General features: G+C 35.9%; 1 protein-coding gene across 1 annotated transcript in view; it reads left to right on the top strand.

Annotated features, from left to right (window-relative positions):
* The first annotated feature begins 255 nt into the window (after positions 1 to 255).
* Positions 256 to 22,895, top strand: part of TPO (thyroid peroxidase) — a 34,877-nt gene continuing 12,237 nt past the window's right edge. The window contains 6 exon segments of the mRNA XM_023922710.2: positions 256 to 1,398; positions 3,004 to 3,173; positions 5,449 to 5,581; positions 10,299 to 10,428; positions 13,129 to 13,335; positions 18,747 to 19,262. Of these exon segments, the coding sequence (XP_023778478.2) occupies positions 3,104 to 3,173; positions 5,449 to 5,581; positions 10,299 to 10,428; positions 13,129 to 13,335; positions 18,747 to 19,262 (1,056 nt within the window). The 5' untranslated portion in view covers positions 256 to 1,398; positions 3,004 to 3,103.

Raw genomic sequence — 22,895 nt, 5'->3', positions numbered from 1 at the left:
TACTCAAGAACCACATTTTTGAAGACATTGCATTGGTACCAAGTTCATACTTAGTAGAAAAGGAAGAGAGACAATGGAATTTAAGTATAGCAAGTGGATATTCTCTTTTACATCAGAGTCTCAATCAATATCACATTATGAGGAATACTTCAAGCATATTATAATTATCAGAGCTAAGCCCCCTAAAAGTAATTTAAAAATATGCTATATTAAATTCTAAAAGACTTACTTATTTTATGGCCTATAAAAATCAAACTTGTTTTTTAACATAAACTCAAAATGGTTTTTAGAAGTAGTGGAAATCAAATTGATAACACTAAATGAATCATCTGAATATTTTATTGTGCATAGGTGATAAAGAGAAATAACTACTGCTATACTTAGATACTGAAAATTTCAGTAGAGTATAATTTAGCCTAGGAGAGATTACTCCTCATCACACATTTCTCTTCCTCGAGCTGAGTGCCCTATTCAAAAAATAGATGGTAGAAATAGCACAGTATTGGCTACAGGTAAAACATGCTCCCCTAAAATTACACTGTATATAAATGAAGAATGTAAATAAATGATTGTTACTATTTTTTATTTGTTTTCTAAGAAATAAATGGGCCATCACACAAAATTCAGTTAGATATAAACCAGTTGGACTTTAAACACGTCTGGTTCTTTTGTTGTAAAGCAACATGTACACCAAAGAGGGATAAGCTAAGCTAAGCCTCATAATAGCATTATACAAAATAGCACAGCTGAAGTGTTATTATGTTCACATTCATCTTTCCATCAAACATATGTGAAGAAATGGGAATAGGGCTTTCATGCACTGGCCCAATCCCAGGGCCTAATTTTGCTTGAATATGGACTTCAATTCTTCATGAGGCTCAGACCAGCTCCCATTTCCTGTGAGGGAGGGTCAAGTTTGTCCTGTAAATCCAAGGACAGTTTTATTAAAAATACATATGAAGCCTAAGGAACATAACTGCATACAGAGCACACAACATGTTTCACCTGGACTTATTATATTTGGTCCTATATAACATGTCCATAACTGAATTTATACTTCAAGCATGGAAATCTAAATCCCCAAGTCTTATAAATTATGGAAGAATTTATTTATCACCTCTACCTTACTTTTAGAAAGCTCAGAAGCCACAACATTAATTTCAGAAATAAAATATTGAGATGGTTTTAAAGGGCAAAAATTGTACCTTAATATTATAAACTTGTGTATTTTCTACTTGTAAGCATTTTAATAAATATGCTATTTATTAACATATTTGTCTTTCTTTTTTTCTTTTTGTTTTTTCCCTGCTGAGAACAAATTGAAGAAAACTGCATTACAAAGGCTATCCAGAAAAGTTCTAGTCTGGTGAATTATGCTGCACATTATGACATTAAAAGGTAAAAAAAAGGAAGTGAAGAAAGTATTCAGGAAAAAAAGCTTTCATAACAAAAACGTTTGATGTCAGCCTTTTGTTTCTTTGAGAACCCATATAATCACAAAATCACTGCTCACATTACCTTTGAGAGATCTGGTCTAGAGGATCCCATGGCAGGGGGGTTGGAACTAGGGGATAGCTAAAGTTCCTTCCAACCCAAACCATTCTGTGATTATGTCACTGAACATCTGATCCGACGTGACCTGGTGCATTATCACCATATAAGTTGATCTCTTAAAATTTGAGACAAAATCAGGATCACAAAAATAAATATGGATGTTTTTATGAACTAAACAGCACAACAAATTCCATTAACGTGTGGCTCAAAAATCATTTTTTTATGGACCTGTTTTTGAACATTAATTATGTTTTTGGCAGTGCAGAGTGAGACAGGAACAACTCCTATGGCATCAGGACCGAAACCCTGTTGCCTTAAATTGGACTGCTAAAGTGAATTTCATGTTTTTCCTTTCATCTACAACAGATGCAAAAAAAGATAAGGGAAAGCAAATAAAACATTTCTCTTGGACTGTGAAGAGGTAGGAATTTAGGGGAAAGCTCCTGTGTGCTGAGTTATTATATGAAAATGAGCTCTTTCAAGCATTTTCTGACAAGATTTCTGTGCAACAAAAAATGAATTTCTCTCCAAAGTTTGGAACACATCAACTAAGTTTTACAGAGTACAATCCCCACAGTTTTGCCTAGACTTCCCTGAAGACTTATCCCTGTGATTTGAAAATGAGTCATGATTTGCAGAGCTCTGTGTTAACTGCTTACATGGACAGAACTTGTCAAGAACTGTTGCCCCTCTATATGTAGAGAATGAGGTCAATCTTGGTTTTAGTGTTAGTATTTTGGTGACAATTCTAGTTAAAATTTGAAAACATAGGTCTTAAGCTTTCAGTGGCTCAACTGTCCCATGTAATAGATGGAGATGCTGATAGTTATCTGTCTCATGGGATATTGTGGCAATTAGTTGGCCAATATCTTAAATTTAGCTGAGAGAAGCTAAAGATAAATGCTTAACAATTATTGTTTCAATTAAGAATTGAAATTTTATTAGGAATAAAACTGAGACCACTTACCCCAGACACCAGACTATTAAGTTTGAAATACTGTGGATGTGGATATATAAAGAGAATTGGTGCTCAGAAGTCCTATTGATGATTGAGGATGGTATTGGGTGTTAAATTTTACATGAAAGCAAAGCCTGCTCACATCAGGGAGACCTCTTTTGTAACTGTCCTGCACAAGGTCTTCCACTTAGTGCTGCAGGCTCTGCTCACCCTAATAGTTTCTTTCTCATCCTAAAGGCTTCCCACAAAATGAACTCTTGTGTATGTCCAACAGAAGGGCAGTTTCTCTTTTAGAATTTTCCTGGCAGAACAAGGTCACAAGATAGACTTCCTCTTTGCTTTCCCAGTGTACTCTTCAGTCAAAATATACCTTAATACCTTAAATACCTTAAACTTATAACATATCCACCACAGACAGCTTTTTTATTTTTACCAAAAAAAATCTAAAAATGTATACATTGCAAAACTTTCTGTATTTATTTCGATTATAGAAAGATCCAAGGAAGTGGAATAGCAACCCCTACCTTGCTGCTGGCTTTCTCAAAATTTCCTGAACAAGAGAGTCAAGATATTTCCCAAGCAGCTGAACGAATGGAAATGTCAATTCAGGTGCTGAAACAAAAAGTTTGCCAGAAGCACAAACGTTCATTGCATCCAGCTGGTAAATACAGTATATTGACATTGGCAAATCACCCTATTGATTTGTTGAATGCTGTCTTTTAGATTAAAGTTCAGTTAAGTTCACTTTTATTTTATTTTGCACTTTCTTTTGTTCTTGAAAGCACCTCAGGTTTACATTTTTCTTTGCTGGAGTATGGGTGGTGTTCTTATAGTTGAGGAGAGCAGTATTACACTAATGGCATCCTGTGAACTCATGACTGTGTATTTGTATTGCCTACAAATCAGCCTGCATATCCCCAGTGTTGCAAGGCTCTTGTTTACAGTGAAATATCTATCTTCCCCAGCAGTTTGGGTTTAGTGCTTGATCTTCTATCACACTAGGGCACTGGCATTTTCAAACAACTTCCTCTCAACATATGCATATCCCTCTTTTAAAAAAAATATGATCTTATTTCCAAAACTAGTTTTATAATGCATTGCTGTTACAAATTTATTTCCACTTTTAACTGGTTTGGGTTTTTTTATGTTAGATGGGGAAAGAAAGAGAGATAGTCCAGACAGTTCAATGCTGTCTAAGTAAAATACTTGCTGTTAATTAGAGATGAATTTCAAGATGTTTGTCTGGTGTCTGGAAGGCCCAAAATATCAGAAACATTGACTTTTTCTCCCCATATATTAATTCTGTCACTTACACGAAGTGTTCTGTCTTAGTGCTATAACAATTTTTTCCAAGATATAGAAGCATTAGAATGCTGTAGACAAACATAAAGCTCTACAATTATTATTTTATTTACTTTCAAAAATATCTGGCTTACTAAACTAATGGGACATTTGTAGAACTAATAATATATCTCTATCTATATGAGTATGTCTGTGCTTATATTTATATACACACACATAGACAGATACAGTTTTCTTTTCTGTGAGATTTCAAAAGAAATTGAATTTCTAAACTGAAGAAGTGCACAAAGCTCTTATTAATTTTCAGAGCTGAAACAATGTTAACAGAATGTGAATAGACACTATACAGTCTGTGTACCACAATAGAATAGTTTTACATGAATTAAACTAAATTGACTTTAAAGAAAAATGTGAGCCTACCTAGGCAGCCCAGATAACATCAAAGCTGGGCTCCGAGTATAACTTTGAACCTGACCTAATACAGAAATACAGCTCTATTCACAAATTTGGCACAAGTTAGTAGTACATAATGACAAGATTATGTAGCCAGTCTAACAATCTATTCCCTCTCTGTTCTCACTACTACCTTTTACAGGTTCTAACTGCTCAACAGAACATTTCTTGAGCTGATTTGGCTCTTGAACTTCTGTTGTTTGTTTTTGTGGCTTAATATTTCAGTTTGAACAATGGACTAAAACACCTTGGCTCAGAGTTGAATGGGCAGAACAAAGAGATACTGGGACTGGGTGACATGCATTAGCCAGTGGGGAGATAAGGGCAAGATTTATATGTTACCTCTATCCTCATCTTTCATCATGTGATGGTTGTAGTCACTTTGAATGTCAAGGGTTCTCTGAGTTCAGGAATTTTCATGATTCATAGAATTATAGAAAGGCTTGGGTTGGAAAGAACCTTAGAGACTCCCTAGTTCCAGCCCCCTGCCATGGGTAGGCTCACCTTCCTCTAGACCAGGTTGCTCCTATTTCATGCATTCATCCACCTCCAACTGGCCATACATATTTCAGTACCTGCAGAGGTGAGAATAGGTGTCATCTCTTTGCAGCTTACACACTGGTGTGGCTTTGTCCCTCATCATCAGCTGCTCAGTGGGAGGCCTATCTTGGATTGTATCAGAAATGTATTTATAACATGCTGTCTTCTCGTATAAAGGGACTTGATTTTACCTAGCTTCCAAATTCCAGCTAATAATTGTGATTCTCTTCCACTCAACACTGAATTCTATAGTCAGCTGCTGGGTCTTTAAATTTCTGCATCTTTCCAGCCCCACGTTTTTCCTCCTTGGTATATACTTTTGTTCTTGAATGGCAATTTTACACCTTTGTTGCTAACACGGGCCAAGCAAGCAATGTACTACAACACAGGGAAAGTAGGAAGCAGCAAGCAGATCAGACTCAGTTCTCAGCTATTGCTGGACCTCTTCTCATTCTCTATGCATCAGCTAATAAAACCAGCTCTTCCTCTAAGTCCCTGCACAGCCTCTTGCAGCACTTCTCACTAAGTGCTCTTTCCAAGGAAGAGGGAGAATTCTGTAGATGCAGCTGACAATAATGGCCTTTCTACTCTAGCAGCTAAATCCAATAGAGCAAATTGCTTGTCTGGGTTCTTCCTTTCAGATCGTTTATCAGCTGATCTGCTCACTGTGATTGCTAATATTTCTGGATGTCTGCCTTATATGTTGCCACCAAAATGTCCAAATAATTGCTTAGCTAATAAATATCGACTCATCACTGGTGCCTGCAATAACAGGTATGTATGATAAAAACTGTCCTGAAAAATCCATCTTTCTCATTCTTTAAACCCTAAAAGCTGTGTTTGCTTTTTCTGAAGAAATTGATGAGGGAGGACTGATGTTAATCAGTTAACTTTGGCATCAATGTGTCTGTAAATGAAGTACCTGTAAAAGTTCCTGGAGGAAGAACTCATAATTTAAACTTTGGTGCACTACTTTTTGTATTAAACAGGCTTTCCCTCTGAAAGCTTCCAGGATTATGTGAAGAACTTTATATTTAGGGAGAACTGATTTAGCAGATGCCTTCTTCTATATAAAAAGGAAATTTAATTCTAACCCAGCATTTATTTTTGGTTGAATTGGATAAAATTATATAAAGCAGGAAAACAATATTACTTCCCAAGGTGAAATATTTTTGTATTTTCCCACAACTCTAACAGTTAGCAAGCATGAATCTAAAAATTCTAGGTGTTATTTTTAGGTTTACGTATCTGTTTGTATCTGTTTAGTGTCTATTTTTTATAACTAGTACCTACCTGTTGCTTAATCTGTTTGACAATTGATTCCTACAAAACCCAACATAATAGATGTGCCTGTCTTTTCAGAACCTTCCAATGCAATGAGTGTAAAACTGAGAATGAGAGCCCTTTTAAATACAAGGGTAAACAATATTTGTACTGAGCAGCTTCTGGATACATGCACCTAAGGCCAGAAACTGAAAGGTGGACTGTAAGTTTACAGCTAAAGTGCAACAGGGATGAAAATGAAAGGCCATTATCATCGTACAGGTTCAGGTGCTCTGCAATGTGGTGAATAAAAAGCAGCACAATTCTGCAGTTTTATTATTCAGTGAGTCTGGTTTTATGAGATGAATCTGTTTTGCTACATCACAAGTCATTTGCAAGAAACATGCCTGATAGGTTCTTTGCTGAAAGGACACAACCTGATATGAATCAGTGTTATAAATCTAACTATGTGGAAATCCATAATTTCCCCCCAGGCATGTTCAGAGTTGCTTGGAATCTGAAGTAGCAGCTAGTACAATATTTGCACTGACAACTCCATCAGGGCTTGAATACAATGGCCAAGATTCATGCAGCTGAACATAGACACATGGCTGAAGCTCTTAATTTACAGGAGTGGCTGTGTAGTCTTTCTCCCTAGAGATGGAGAGAAGCACTCTGCTATAGTTAATGTAAAAGACCTTTTTCTCTTCAGGGACTGATAATGCTAGGATGTGTACAGGCATTTCCATCTTGTATCTAAAGCTGGGTAGGGTAAATATCATTCTTTGAGTCTGCTCTGTAGTCACTCCCTTCTACTTTGTATATTTTTATGCTTGTACTGCATTGGAATTTAAACCCACCACTCATATTAGGTGGTATTTTATACTCCTGTTCTAAACATGTGCAAAAAAGGTGACAAAAAATACTGCAAAACCAAAGGTTTTGAGACCAGTGATTAAGATCTTTACTGAGTCTAAAAATCTTTGAGCCCCTTGAAATACCTCTCGTTCTACTGAAATACAACAACTTAAAAAGCCCACAGCAATGTCATGTAAATAACAGATTTTGTGATGTAAACCAAGTTCAAAGACCTCAGAAATTAAATGAAATACCAGGCTGTGCTTTTCCTTGCTTTACAGCTTCCACTTCCAGGCAGAAAATATATCAAGATCTATGTTGCATTTGTACTTTTGCTCAGTCTCTGGATATATAGCTGTACTGTAGATCAGTAAATGCTGCATTTCATGAGTGAAATTTAGAAACAAACAAACAAACAAATATAGCAGAATTAATTGTGTGTCCACAAGAACAATCTTTCTTAATCTATTTAGAAGAGAGCAAGGAAAAGCTTTACAGATGTTCTGCTAAGTCAGTTTGCACATTTGGGACAAATCAGATCAATTACAAAGGGTTTTTTCCACAGCACTGAGATTGCTTTTAGTGTGCACTTCCTAGAACAAAGGTGTAGTAGAATAGCATAAACATGACCTTCTATGGAGAATATCAACATGATATCAGACATTCCCAGCAGAGTTATTATCCACTTTTACTTGTAAGAGATATTTACAGATTTTAGTTTCCTTTCTATCTAAACAAGTAAAATAAAATTGCATTATTTTAAAATGAAGAATAAGGAAAAAAAAAAATCCAAACAGTTTTTTTGCTTGTTTGTTTTTTATTCCCAACTGGCTAGCATTGATCTATGTGTTTTTTTAGTGTCTAGTACAATGAGAGGAACTCAAGGGTGAAGGAATTACAGGTATTAAAGGAAAGGACTCTCACAGCGCAATTACCTTCACCTAATCTTTGATTTCAGAGATCTCTTGTCTACTGCAAGGCTTCATCTTTGGCTGTTCCTGGTAGTGAGAAATAAGATGGAGTGACAGGATGGTACCCAGGAACTTTCTGTCTTTATGGCTTGGTGGACAGGTTGTTAGATGACTAGCTTACTTTTTGTATGCTTTATATTTGGGGCATCTGTGAGGAATTTTATCTGCAGCGTTTCTGTTTCATTGTTGTGTCATTAACCATTCTCTCAGGTAAGGACCTGATGCCCAGTCTGGAGGTCCAGTACCAGCAGAGTTAGGAGAATGGCTCACCTAGTGGAAAGAAGGAGCAATCCTGACTGAATCCACTGGCTTCCATAAGAAGAAATTGAGATGTTTCCTCTAGGTTAGCTCCTTCACCCCAATGCAAACTAAGTGTTCAATTAGTAGCAGGCTTATTTTCCAGAAGTGTCCCATGTTTCCAGAAGTCACACTCATGATAACTCAGCACAACTTAAAACATCATGAACTACAATAATTGAGTTGTCATATAACATTAATTTCATCTACTTGAAACTAGGCAGAACATTAAAATAAGTTTCAGAAGATAAAAATCTGGATACTGAATGGAAGCTTAAGACTCCAGGTTGCTTCTCTGACAGCCAAAAAAAAAAAAAAGACTAATGGTGGAATTCCAGTATTTCACAAGTAAATGCAAACTCCTTCCATAAACAGAATACATAGTATCAAATTTGAGTACTTTTTAAAGCTGTATGGTAGAAAAATCTCTTTATTTCAACTGCCTTTTTAACTCAAGCAAGATTCCAAGATATTAACAAGTTTAATGCAATAATAAAAAGGCATGTGAGAGGGGTTTTACTAAAGTAGCATTCCAGTGATCTGCTAAAATACAAAAGCAATCAGGAGAAAAATCACTGGTTAAGCAGCTACATTAACATTTCATTATTTTTAATTGACTGGAATAGCACTACACTATGTGCAGTATTTTATGCAATTTCAATAAAGGCAAATCAACTGTAACTAATTTGAATGCTTTATTAAAGCATACTTCAACCTTCAAGTGTGAATTATTGTGGATAATTAAGCATATTACTGCACCATATAGCTTGGCAAATTGAGTCTCTTCAGTGTGCTGGAGATCAATGAAGTATTAATATAATAATTGTTTAGAATACTGATAGACATGTAAATGTATGTTTTAACACCATGTATTTCTATCAATATTCCCAAAATATTTCTGGTTTCTTGAGGCTTATTTTACAATTTTAGTCAACTGAGTACATTGCAAAAAATATTTTTTCTTTTTAGTGCTGATATATGTTTAACAATTATGAAGTACCATTGAACAAGACATGTTGAAAAACAACCAAACAAAAAAAAAAGTCCTAAAATTTCCAATATTCATGATAGAGGGAAGATTAATTGGGCCAAACCCAAGACTCACTCACTCTACTAATAAATAGAAATCACCAAGGATCATTTGCTGACCTTCAAAAAAATATGATCTGATTCTTGCCACCCTCTTACTTTTACACATTTTGTCTACACTTTTTACATCCCTTCCCCTCCCAGGTAGGCTGGCTATGGGATGATAAACTGGTATGCAATGATGCCAAGATGTGCTCAGGTGGGTGACATTCAGAGAAAAGAAAGTAGTTGTGAGAAAAAAAAATCACTGCAGTTATTGCTGGCAACTTAGCATCATATTTCAGTGCCTGGGTTTGTGCACAGGCCCTCCCAAAGATGGACCCAAGAAATTGGTATAGCTTCAACCAGAGGGAGCATTGCCACTGGATTCAGCTCCCATCTCCTCAGCCCTAGCTCCTTTGGTCTTGCTAAATGATTTCTTCTCTATGTGCCCAGGATTCCAACATATGACTAGTGCCCATTTTTAATTTCAGCTTTCTTCACCTGTACTCTAGTGTTTCTTCATATTTTCCTCATTTTTGATTTCCTTGCTGCTGCTCTAAACAAACATCTTTCTAAAGATGCTAGGAAAGGCATTTGAGAGTATATCTGAATTTATGGGAAATGAGGACACTATTAGAACTCACCTTCACAGCAAGTATTTGGAAAATGTTAAAAGGTAACCAACTTAGGTTATAAACATGAGTAAAATAGTAATAATTCATTAGCAATTTAAATGTTCATTATTTTCCTTTTGAGTAAAATTAGTATTGACATTCATGAAGACAAGTATTTTATGCCCTTTCAAAGATTGCTACATGAACCTCTTATTGTAATGGCATATTGCTGTGTGGCTGATGATTATTTCATATTATTTTATTATTATATTTTTATGGTGAGGTGTTATATTCAAAACATAAATATATGTTTTTTATATATATATATATTTATATTAGATTCAGAATATATTTAGAAGTTCTTCTGCTGCTGTTGCTTTTGGGGATTTTTTTTTTGTTTTGTTTTTCTTTTCATAGGGAACATCCTAGATGGGGAGCATCCAACACAGCTTTGGCTAGGTGGCTTCCAGCAGCCTATGAAGATGGCCTCAGCCAGCCTCGAGGATGGGATCCCAGTGTCCAGTACAATGGATTCCAGCTACCCTCGGTTAGGAAGTTTACCTCAAGATCACTTGAAACACTTACACTTGGCTATTGTCATACCTGCCAGCACAGATCTCCATTTTCATCAGTAAATGAAATATCTGTGTGTAATACTTCAAAAGTGTCTGTTAAGAAGACAGTGTCTTTGCTAAGCATTAGTTCAGCCACATGGTGAGAGTGCCTTTGGCTGGGATAAGCCCATGGAGCAGTTCAGGGGACACTGACTGTCCTGGGGAGCAGCTCAGCACTCCAAAAAGTGCTGTAGGGGAGAGCAGGCAGGGCAGGAGCCAGCCAAATGCCTGGCGTGGCAGGCACCAGGCAGCCAGCACACACAGGGTGATGATTGCTCAGGTAGAGAAAGGGTGCACAGCAGACCTAATTTTTACCTTTCCCATGATGAAATTGTAGAGAAGGGGGAGGTCTACAAGGATGCATGCTGCCATGGCAAGAGGCAATGTTCACAAGTTGCTCCAGAGAAAATTTTGTCTTCAAACAAGAAATTTTTTTTTTTTTTTGAGAGCACAATTAAATATTGGAATAGGTTTTTGTTGGAGTATGGATTCCTGCCCAGAGAACTTCTGGCATATCCCTCATGGGAAATACCCAAGATCTGTCTTTATGGAGCTCTCAATAACCTAATCCCTGCTTTCAATTTAAAGTTGCACATCGTAGTTGCCAGAATTTTCTTCCAGCCTAGATATTCCAGCATTTTTATGATTTTTTGTTTTAATAATGGCACCTTTATTCAGGGAAGGAGGAGGGGGGAAAGAATGGTGGGTATTAACTAAACAGATACAAAGCACATAGACATGCTAGCATGTGTGCAGGTGTGTGCATGTATGCCATTCTTCATAGGCTAGCAACCTTTAACTGAACAAGTATTTCTGTCAAATCATAACTTCATTTTTTAGTTAGTCCAAAGCACTGAACTTAGAAAGTATTGCAATATTTATGGATTTTGGCACCTCATATACTCAAAAAATAGCAGACCTCCCGTAGTGGGAAGTATGGAAAAAGAACATTTGAACAGAGGACTGGGTGAAAAATTCCCCAGTGCAGGTCAAAATGATTTGGGCTGGATTTACAATTTGTGATTTGTCATCATTGCTTTGAAATCTGACTTTTAATGGACTCAAAGTCTTGTCATTTTAACCATTGTATGTTTAATAAGGATAAGCAAGAGAATTAAGTGTTAATGTCACCTGCAACTCATGTTATTAATTAAATAACATTGTCTCTAAGTTGCACAATTTAGCACTCAGAGATGAAAACCTGACATTTACACAGGCAAATTTCCAGTAGATAGTACAAACTGCCTTTTCTAGATTCATTAGGGTACATGCTTGTCAAGTAAAACACACTGAAAAAAAAGATTGTATAACTGTACTGAATCTGATCATCAACGTCTGACCATGACCAAGGGTCTCTGCTTTGTTTTGGAGTAAGATAGGGTAAAACTAATGTCATAAATGTTTTTTTGTCATTTACATAATTGTTCTTTTTTTTGTACTTTTAGCTATCTAATTATATCCTTTCAAAAGTAACATGAAAATATTGTGAAAGTGATAGGTAAGTGTGAGGATTACTATAAGGGAAAACAATCATAAAAAAATTTTATTAACTTCAAAAAAAAAGTTTGTGCTTTGTGGCCACCAAAGCTATTAAAATACTGATCTAATGATTTGAATCCCTGATGAGCTGTAGGTAGCTTGCTGTTGAATATTTCAGTATAAATCCTGATGTTCCTAACAAGCCCCATGTTGCCTCTTGTCCTTACCAATTCTATTTAACTGAACCTTCCCTATACATTCATTATACAGCTCTTATATTTATTATAGGCACTGTGAGTCTATTTTATGTGCTGCCCTTTCAGTTGCTTGAGTTCCAAGGCAGCTGTTACTTACCAGGGAATATTTTGCAGCATGAGGGAATAATCTGTGAATAATGATAACATCTCCTCAAACTGAGTGCTGATTTTGCCCTGATGGTTTTGCTTAGTTATTAATATAGGCTGGACATGTAGCATAGATATCTCCATGTGCTCCTCCTCAGAGTATCTGTATCTCTATGCATCTTGCACAGAATTGTGTCAGAAATATTTTTTGGCTCCTCCCTGCCTGGGAAAAGGAAGCTGAACTTTCAGCTACCATGTGTTTGCATCTACCACATGTCCTGAGCTGCATAAGCTACTTCATTTACATACAGAGCAGCTCAAACCTTCTGAGTGTCAACAGTGATTTGAGTTTTCCCAGAAAATCCTTTTGTTTGAGGAGAAAACAGAATACATAGAAAGAAAACTTTTAGACAGTCTAAAATAAATGTGTGGTTTTCAAAATTGTCTGGAAAGAAACAGATCAAAGATACGCTGCTCACTGGAAAACATATAGAAGATTACATATTTTATGTCATTCATATATTTTGTAACATATTTCAGCTGAAACATCTTTGAAACTGCTTGTAGCACCTTGGTCTCAGCTCCTGAACAGAAATAAGAGCCTGACAGAGGTTGAATTTCATATTGTTGTTGGACTTTTTATTTTGTTTTGGTTTTAGGTAAACCATTAGAAAAATTCTAGAAGCATAAATTTGGGGAGCAGGAAGATAGCTTTTATCACTGTTCCCCCTACATTTTTAGTATTTTATCTTACATTTTGTGAGAAGTAAAAACTGTTTGTCACTCAAGGTAAATTAGTTCTCTTCTCAGGTTCGTGAAGTGACAAGAAAAATTATTCATGCACCTAATGAGGCCGTTACTGAAGACAACCTGTATTCTGATATCATTATGGTATGGGGACAGTACATAGACCATGACATTGCATTCACACCCCAGAGCACAGGGAGAACCACCCTCCTAAGCGGGATGGAGTGCCAGATGACTTGTGAAAAACAAAATCCATGTTTTCCAATAAAGGTAAGATTCCAACTTAAATTCTACAAGAGAAATTCCAGGCTTTAAACAGACGAGTAAAGTCAGGAAACGTTAGAGCAGACAGCGATAAAAAAATAGAAACCAGTACAACTTTTAAATTAAACAGGTAGACATTGAAATTTTTTTTGTAGCAATAAAAAACTAGAGTTAATATACTTAATAAAAACATCAAATTTTTAACCTAAGGTTTATGTTGCAGAGAAATCTTACTGGTCCCTCCTAATGTTGTTGTTCTCATGCTTCAAGGTTTTGAGTTCCACTGGGGAAAGTAGCAAAGTAGTCATTTACATTTTCACCCAGATAAAATGAAAAGATCTTAACAATACTTCTTCCAGTTAATGCAAACTTTTGAAGAGAGCTATCTTTTCAATGTATGTATAAAAATCATCTCCAGGGAGCTGCTGAAACTTACATACATCACATCTTTGCTTTGAGCAGATGGAAAACATGAGTTCAAAGCTTGTTAGAGGGATAGAAGAAACATAAATAGGTATAAATATAGGATACAGCATTTTTGATCACCTAATTTAAAAGTATAGTCCTTGTTTCACTCAAAAAAAATGAGCAGCAAAGTAAAACCATGTTTTTTCTTCTCAAAGCACAGTCTGTCCAACTCAGGCTATAGGAAAGTTCCATGCCTATCATAGCCCTCATTGATGTTCAAGTCAGCACAACCTAAATTCTCTTACTTAGGAGCATGATTATTTATCAGCTTCCCTATGTACTTCCATGTAGGGTTTCTATCAGAATAGAAAACATATTTTACCTTAACAAACTGTAATTGATAAACATTCCACAGTCTCCTTTTGCTTTAAGTGCCTCATTTCTCTCTCACTAAATGCAGAGGAAAATATTTGGCTAACTGTAAAGAGAACCAAATCAGGTTGTGTTAAAAGGTGGCTCATCTTCCATATGGTGAGAGAATTTAAAATACTGGGAAGATTAAATGAAATTAATGACTGCCTACAATTTTACCAGAAGCAGGTAAATCTAGTCCCTCTCGCCCTGGATATATGGACTTTTGAAAGTTTGCAAACATATCTTCAGAGCATTCAGAAAGAACACAGGCTTCTTAAAGAACCACATTCTTTCAGACAGTGAGCAACTAAGAGCACTGAGTAACCTGAATCTGCCACCACAGTCCTAATTACTAAGAGTATGCCATAGTTTTGGAAAAAATCTCTAGTTTGCTGTGTTTCAAATTTCCATTAGTGGCAAGAAATTGGTTTCTTCTGTTTATGATTTTAAGTAATAGTCTTAGAAATATTCCCATTCCCAAAGTCTTACCAAGAGATGCTAGGGTGGACATCCACACCTGACCAGCAGTTCTTCGTATGAGGTGAAGATAGATCCATCTGAAACATATACCTCAATATATTGACTCTCAGTTTTAAAAACTCTGTTTGCTGCAGCCATAAAACTGCAAAAATCTTCAAAAGTTATTTGTGTTTACAATATATTCTTTGAAATAGCACAATTTGTATTGATATTTAATTGTAAAACCCCTACTTTTTTATTACTACATGGATTTTTTGATTGAGACTCAAAGTGTTTCCCATAACTTGAATGAAAAGTAAATCACAAGGACCATAGTTTGTAAGCATTGAACCCTGACTAATTCAAGCCTCAAAATCTCATCTACTTAAAAAAAGAGACAGTGTAAGGGATCTTTAAAAAAGACTCCAAGGCTAGCATTATTAATGTGGTAGAGGCATTCAGTAAAGAGGGATAGAGGGTTCACAGATTGTCATGGCATAGACTTGCAAGTGCATCCTTCAGTGCTCTAAACAGGTCACAGACTCTGGATTTCTGTCTTGGAGCTGTGATGAGATTCAGAGTGTGTTTCAAGGATGCTCTTGAAGGTGAATTATGTGAGCATATACTAAATCTATCATTGAGTATTTAATATAGCTAAATCTAGCACTGGATGCTGCTTTTACTCAGCATGAGGATGGCTTCAATGTAGCCATGCAAAAAAATTCAGTCACAACCCTGTAAGTAATAGATGAGTTTGCCATCTTGTAGCCCCTTTACATGGTTACAGTCCCATGAATTTTTCAGCTCAATTTTGTTATTTACCTGTTATTCACAGCTTTGATGGACAGATGCAAAGACAGTTGTTCTTTTGCATTTACTATATATGTTCAGTATTTTGTGACTGTTTTTTCTCAAAAAGAGAGATTAGATCCTGTATTAAAAAAAAAAGAAAACAAAAAGAAAGAGCTGTTGCAATAAATAGTGTCATCAGAGGAACTAATTTTTGAACACCAAAACAAAACACTATTAACCTCTAGAACTAATCTTCTTTCAGAATTATTAACTAAATAAATGTCCACATATTAAATATTTGGAAAACTGCCACAGTTAGTTTCATACATTCATTTTGTATATGAAGGAACTGTAGTTGGTTTCCAAATTCAGTGAAATCAATAGCATCTTATACAACAATGTAGATGTAGAGGCTGCAGTTTGCACTTTTGCTGCTCCTACAAAATTGCACCCAAGGGAGAAGCCACCCACAGGAAAGGACAACTGTGCCTGCAGCTGCACATCCTCTCTGGGGGTTTCAGCAGGGAGAGGAAGGTCCTGACTGCACAGGTTAGGAAATCTACCTGGAAAATATTCAGAGTCAGTGCAATTCAGTGAAGTATTGAAAGCTGCAATAGTGCATTAATATTAATGAAAAGTGTAGGCAAATGATTCATAGGTTACCAGGAACCATTGTGATTTTCTGTTCTGGACATTTTTATAATAAATGCTATAGAATTTCTCTGAGCAATGCTCACATGGAGCCTGTAGTTTCTGGTAGAGCCTGAACATTCTTTTTTCTGTATATTTATGGGGTCCCCTAATGGGGCCAAAATACCTCACACCCACTAGCTTTAGTTTACACTTCTTTTATAACAGCCTGACATGCAGAACAGAGTTGTGGAGATAGCTTGTCATTCCTGAGATTATTATTTCAGGTTAGAGCTGAGACATAAAGCATTAGAAAGACTTTCATAAGAGAGCTACTGACTTGATTCAGTATTAATTGCTGCCAATAAGTTAGACACAGCACGTACAGTTAGCATGAGGCAATCCAGAAAAGCTTTCAGTTACCTGAGATACAAAGAGGTGGAAAAGAAAAGTGAGGTGATTTGAAAAAGTTGGCACATAACAAGACAGGTTACTGTCTCAGCTACAAATAGATCAGTCGTCTGCACTCAACAACCAGCAAAGTGAGTCCCTGCCTTTTTCTTCTGTTTCAGCAGCAGCAGCTCGCTGTCAGATGGGATCATGGACTCTTCTCCAAATTGCATGTGCACAAATAATTATTAATATTTTCCTTTTCTTCAAATTTTCACAGACCATAAGCCAGGTTTTCTCTTAAATCTACAGAAAAATAACCATAACAAGGTCATTTCCCACAGAATAAATTCACAATAAGAAAGATTTTTTCTTTAACTGAAATAACAGTTTAGAGATTGTGGTACACTTAAACAATTATTGCCTTTCATTTTCCTACACGTAGAAGAATTTTACCATTACCATGACTATGCATATATAATAACCACTTAAATCAACAGGCAGCTATACAGGAAAACTATTGTGGCCAATCAGGGTTTTGTTGCAAATTTTTTCCCTCTAGAACTGTGTGATACAAACAAAAATGAATCATGAATTTTAGTCATTTTTTAAAGAAAAAAAAAAAAAAGAAAAGAAATTCAGTACCCATTTCAGCAGAAAAGGGTCTATTTTTTTCACTCAGATTATTTTTAATGTCTTTGGATAATATTATAAGGAACCTCTAGTTTACACGTTCAGCTGCTGACTGCAAACTACTTATCCTATGAAAAGGGAAAGGACAGCATTATGCAGTTCAGCCAGTACCTTAATGCTCATTATTGCTGATTTTTCTCCCCTGGGGACCAGAATGGATTGAACTGAAATTGCAGAGGTAGTTAACTAAAGATTATTCAGTATGAGCTTCATTCAGTGTTGACATGTTTTTCTGTGAGCCTTGCTGTTTAACACCATATAGGCATTTCCTACATTCTTTTCTCAGTGAAACCTGAATTCTTCCTGAATACCTCCTGATAACTAGAATATATACAGCACATACAGGGCTGTGGCTGTCAGGTTCAGATATTTGTATTATGAGATGAGTTGCCTGCTTACATTACCGGCTGAAGGGAAAAAGAAGCCACACTAATAGCAAAACACTTAATAACAAATGCTAAATAGAAAACACAAGACAGAGAAACTATTGATTTCAAAAATCAGTGAAAGAAAATTACTTATTTTCTTCAAATATAATCTACTTTGATTTGCTAAAACCTAGGCAATGAAGAAATAATAGTAGAATTTCTTTACCAAACAAAATTTAACCATTTCTTAATGTAAAAGATTTGTTGGTATCAATCCCTACTGACACGAGCTCTCAGTACTAAGAAAATTTTACTTGGTATAATAAATGAGATAACGTTATATAAAGTTAATTCATTTCATTCCAAAGTCACTTTGTTACTGTTAACCCCAATTTAATGACTGTTCTATCTCTGCAGACTGATCTCTGTATTATTAGAAAAATGAAGAAGAAATTACATCACATATGCAGCATTCACTGTCTTCTGCCAAAGTGAAAAATGAAAAGCAAGCAGATAGAATAGATAGAATACAAATAAGGGTTAGCTCAGGTGTCTGTACAAATAATTTTTTTTCTCTTAGATTTTTGGACCTCATTATTTGACCTCAGTGTCTCAACTGTATGGGGATCAAACCAATAAAAGACTGGCAGTTTTTCATTTAGCCAAGTCTATGTGCAGCCTTTGCTTTTTATGAAGATGGTCAGAATTCAGTACCTGTAAGACAACTGTTGCAGCAAAATAATGTGGCAGAAGACTTGTGGGGGACTGGCAGAAAGCAAAATGAATATTTACATCTGTCCTTTTTAGTTAGGAAACAGGATTAGAATTCAGTATTGAACCAAAGCTTTTACAGTGTGCTGCTGCAGACACTGAAACTCCTCATTATGTTTTTATGCATACAGGTAAACCTGCTGCTTCTATTGCTCTTCAGTAGAACAGAATTTGACCAGATGTTCATGTCTTCACTCTGATACATTTTATGATGAATTTTGATTTTAAAGCCAGACAGATTTAGATGCAAAGGTATTACATCAACAGCTTATGATAGAGTAAAAGTTTGGGGGTTTATTTGTCTCTGCTTAAAAAATATTCATCTTTTCTCTTTAAAGAAAAACAATCTATACAGATTTAGAATATGTCATTCCAGTAGTTGAGGTCTGAACAATAAAAACCAGAGAGTTGAAGTAAATATTTAGACAAGACTCAATTCAGCATCCACAGCTGTTCTCCTCACCTCAGAAAATACCCTTATTTTGTATGCAGGTAACCACCAACGATACATTATCTGCAGGGATGGATTGCCTGCCCTTCTACCGCTCATCTCCGGCATGCGGCACCGGTGATCACACTGTTCTCTTTGGAAATATATCAGTGCTAAATACAAGACAACAGATCAATGGCTTAACTTCTTTCCTCGATGCCTCTACAGTCTATGGCAGCACCCCTGCTGTTGAAAACAAACTGAGGAATTTAACAAGCAATGAAGGCCTTCTTAGAGTAAACTTAAAGTATGATGACAACCATCGGGAGTACCTGCCTTTTACAGATCAGATCCCATCCCCTTGTGCACAAGACCCAAGTGTGAGTGGAGGTGAGAGGGTGGAATGTTTTCTGGCCGGGGACAGCCGCTCCAGCGAGGTCACATCCCTGGCTGCCATGCACACGCTGTGGCTGAGGGAGCACAACCGCCTGGCCCGGGCCCTCAAGCGCATCAATGGCCACTGGAGCGCGGAGACCGTCTACCAAGAGACGCGCAAAATTGTTGGTGCTCTGCATCAGGTTGGCTGCTTGCTTGCTTTTACACACATTGCAGTGAATGTTGCAGGACAGAACTCACAAAGCTTCCAATATGCTTCTGGGAGGGGCTTTTTGAGATCCCGTTACCCTTTCTTTCCCACCTATTTCTGTGCTTCAAACATGGCATGTTTAAAGTTCACTTTGTTTACCACTTTCCTAAATGCAATGTTTCAGTGCTTAGTTTCCCTAGGCACCTCAGCGTTCTGATTTTCATGGCAGTTTCTACTCAGACACATATTTATGCAGGCTTCTCCAATGTCTGTTTTTTCAATAGAAGAGGCTTTTTCAGTTTTGGTTTTTTTTTTTGGTTAAAGGAAATTATTTATATAATTTTATATGTATTTATATAATGTTCAAAATGTTTACTTTCTCACAGGTATTACGTAAATAATAAATCCCCAGTGTAAAAATGCCTGTGACATTCTCAATGAAGTAGTAATGCACGTACTTCAGGGGCTACTGTTAACAGGAGATAGCAGGAGAAATACCTGTGGGAAAATACAAAAGAGTCCATAAGGATGTTTATAATAGACATGTTTTCATACTCTTACAATTTATTTTTTTTTCAGTAGCAAAGGAGACTTTTTGGGAGATAAATTGGGGAAGGATGCAATAAAACTTCACTTTTCTGATAAAACCATTTTCCTTTCTTCTGTCACAATAGAATACAAAGCATGTTTCCTTTAAGAAATCACCTGCTCTGTTTAATGCATTGTTAACTACACTCAAATTCATAGAGCTCCAGAGAAGTAACATACTTCACTTAATTGTATTTAGGCTCTTTTGAAATGTTTGGCTTTTTGTTTGCTTTAACCAAGTCACCTCCTCTACCATAAATACGCCGTTTTCATTAAAAGAATGGCATTGACAAGTCACAATTGTTAATAATTGTTAGAAAAGAAGTGCAAGTCCAAAAGCAGGCCTCTGTGCATTCATACCCTTCTGGTTTGCATCCACAAACATTATGGCCTGAAAGAAACCATTTTGTGCAAGGCAATGCACTGCATGGATCAGCACTGCTCATTAACTCTGCTGGTAGCACAGACTAATGAGATTTGCCTATGGCTCATTAGAAATGTGTTTGAGTTATATTTAGTTGGTTTAGAGACATTCATTCAGGAAAGATAATTGGAGCACCTCTATTAGTGTGGTATGTTAACTGGCACACTAATGACAGCTCTGGTTGAATTTACCATGAGATTTCCACTATCAAGTCTTGTTTCAGTTGCTAGACATTTCTAAAATTCTCTTTTTTTGGAGGGAATACTTTCAAGCACAAGTTCTGCCTGTGGGTGTGTAATTATAGAGAATTGAACAAAAAGCCTTTTCTTCTTTCTAGAATAAAGAGGATGAAAAAAATCTCTCTTAAGACCATACTTTTCTTCCTGGATTTTTTTTAGCACCACAAATATCTCTAATGACAACTATTTGAGAATAGAAACTTGCCAAAGTTACCAAACATAACAATTGTCTGTTGATATCCTGCACAAAAAAAGATTTTTTTGGCTGCATTATACAGTTTCACTGATAAGAAGTAGTAACTGTCCTTTCTATTTCATGGGAATTACACATGCTTAACTGAATAAAGTATTAACACTGCAGTATACAGTGATAAAGACATGTATTCTGTGTTTCCTCATGTTTTGTGCAGAAATATATTTTTTCATTGTCATTTAATATCTGAAGAAAAAATTTTCAATTATGCAGCTGCTAGTTTTAACATTACTATCTCATATATGTGTAATTTGCACACACCTATTGTGTTCTTTCTGGAGACAGTTTCTCCTGATGTGCCATTTGGATTATGAAAAATGGAAGATTTGACAGTAGTCAGATAGAGCAGGACATTTGCAGATCAATCTGAATCCAATTCTCTTTGATTTATTACAGTAGCAGAGAAACATCTCTGAATTCATGCAGTTGCTCCCACTTGATCCCAATTTTAGGTAACAACTGCCTTTAGTTCTCAGTGTACATAAAGGCATTTATTTCACTTCCTTCTACATCTGCTTGTTTTGTTTGAGCATCTTGCATGGTCTAAGGCATGGGTTGAACGTGGGTGACTTCTGAGATTTACATGCATTAACTACTTGGATGAAATTTGTGAAATTAAATTATTGGATATATTCTCTTAAAATTATGAAATTATAAAGAATAAATAGATAAATAATATATTTTACTAAACAGTGTGTCTAGAATAATGCCAGAACTCATCTTTATAATGAGTATAGTTTATACTATTAACAGAATTATAATAATGAGTTCATTTTAATTAAAAATTGAACTTTTGTGAAATCACTTTTTAGTCAAAAGTTTAGGACTTCATCATCATCTGTAAATCCTTTAGTACTTTCAGTGAGAACTGTTAAGTAACCATGCATAACACTTTAATGAATTAAACATTGTTATACTTGATCATTCTCTATTATTTCTGCAATCTTCAAGTGCAGAAGTTTCATTTAATTGTCACCACACTATCTCAGTGAGATACTATTCCTCTGCAGTTACAGCTGGCCAATGACAATTTGCACTTTTGGCCTTACTTATGGTACCCTTATGGTAGTTCACATATATTTATATTTTCCTGTTCCTGCCATTATTTTTTATTTTCCTGTTCCAGCCATTGTGCCCCATTCACACTTAGTTTGGGATGTACTTGTAGAGGTTTTTGCAAGGAAAGTCTCCTGAACCCCATGAAAAGTGATTAAGAATTTCTGGATCTTTTGCATCTAATTGATAATAATGTTTAACATGAACAAAAAGTTTTAAAAAATAAAGTGAAATTGTATAACCTATTTCCAAATATATAACATGTGGCTGACTTCTGCTGAAAGTTGGCTCAGCTTTGAAAAAAATGCAGCCAGGATACTCAGTGAGTTCATAAGGCTTGGAAACCCCTGCTGTAATTCTGCTTTCTGAATGAGTGCTGCCTTTAACAGTAACATTCTATCTGACTTGCAGTATTCTAGTGTTTACAGGTCAGGATTCAGTTACTTTTTCTGTAAACAGTGCACATGGGATTCATGACATGATGCAAAATCTATACAAAGCCTTTTCTGATAGATGCTGTTTCTGTCTGGATACTTACCAAACGAGTGGCTGGATTGCTAAGAAATTAGTGTTTTATATTCTCTGATATGACTAAATGAATAAGTCTTAAATAATTTCTCAGTTAATATATGGTTATATAGAATAGAAAGGCCTTATAAAAATGCTGAGCATATGGCCCTCTGTTTAAAACACAGTGCTCATTCATCATAATTTTCCACTAAATTATACTGTTGGAACAATGACTACCATGAGATAGTAGAAATATTGATGTTATTGATTAAAATTGTTTTCTTCATGAGGCTTCTGTAGAGCTTGGATTTGATGCTATGAGGTGATGAATGTAGCCTAAGAGGAGCTTGGATTACCTCTAATCTCATAAATGTCACAAAGAATTGAGACCACTCTGCCTTGCAGGTTCGGACTCAGGATATCCATATACATTCCTTATGCTTCTGCAAACACACAAAAGTTATTTGTTAACTTTTTGTTAAAAAATGACTCAAAGTAAGCCAGAAATGATACAGCCATTCACTATACTAGTTTGTGATTTCTTTCCCACATAGT

The sequence above is a fragment of the Cyanistes caeruleus genome, chromosome 2 (genome assembly GCF_971803275.1).
Source record: "Cyanistes caeruleus chromosome 2, bCyaCae1.hap1.1, whole genome shotgun sequence".
Classification (NCBI taxonomy): Eukaryota; Metazoa; Chordata; class Aves; order Passeriformes; family Paridae; genus Cyanistes; species Cyanistes caeruleus.
This window is presented reverse-complemented; position numbering and strand designations above follow the sequence as displayed.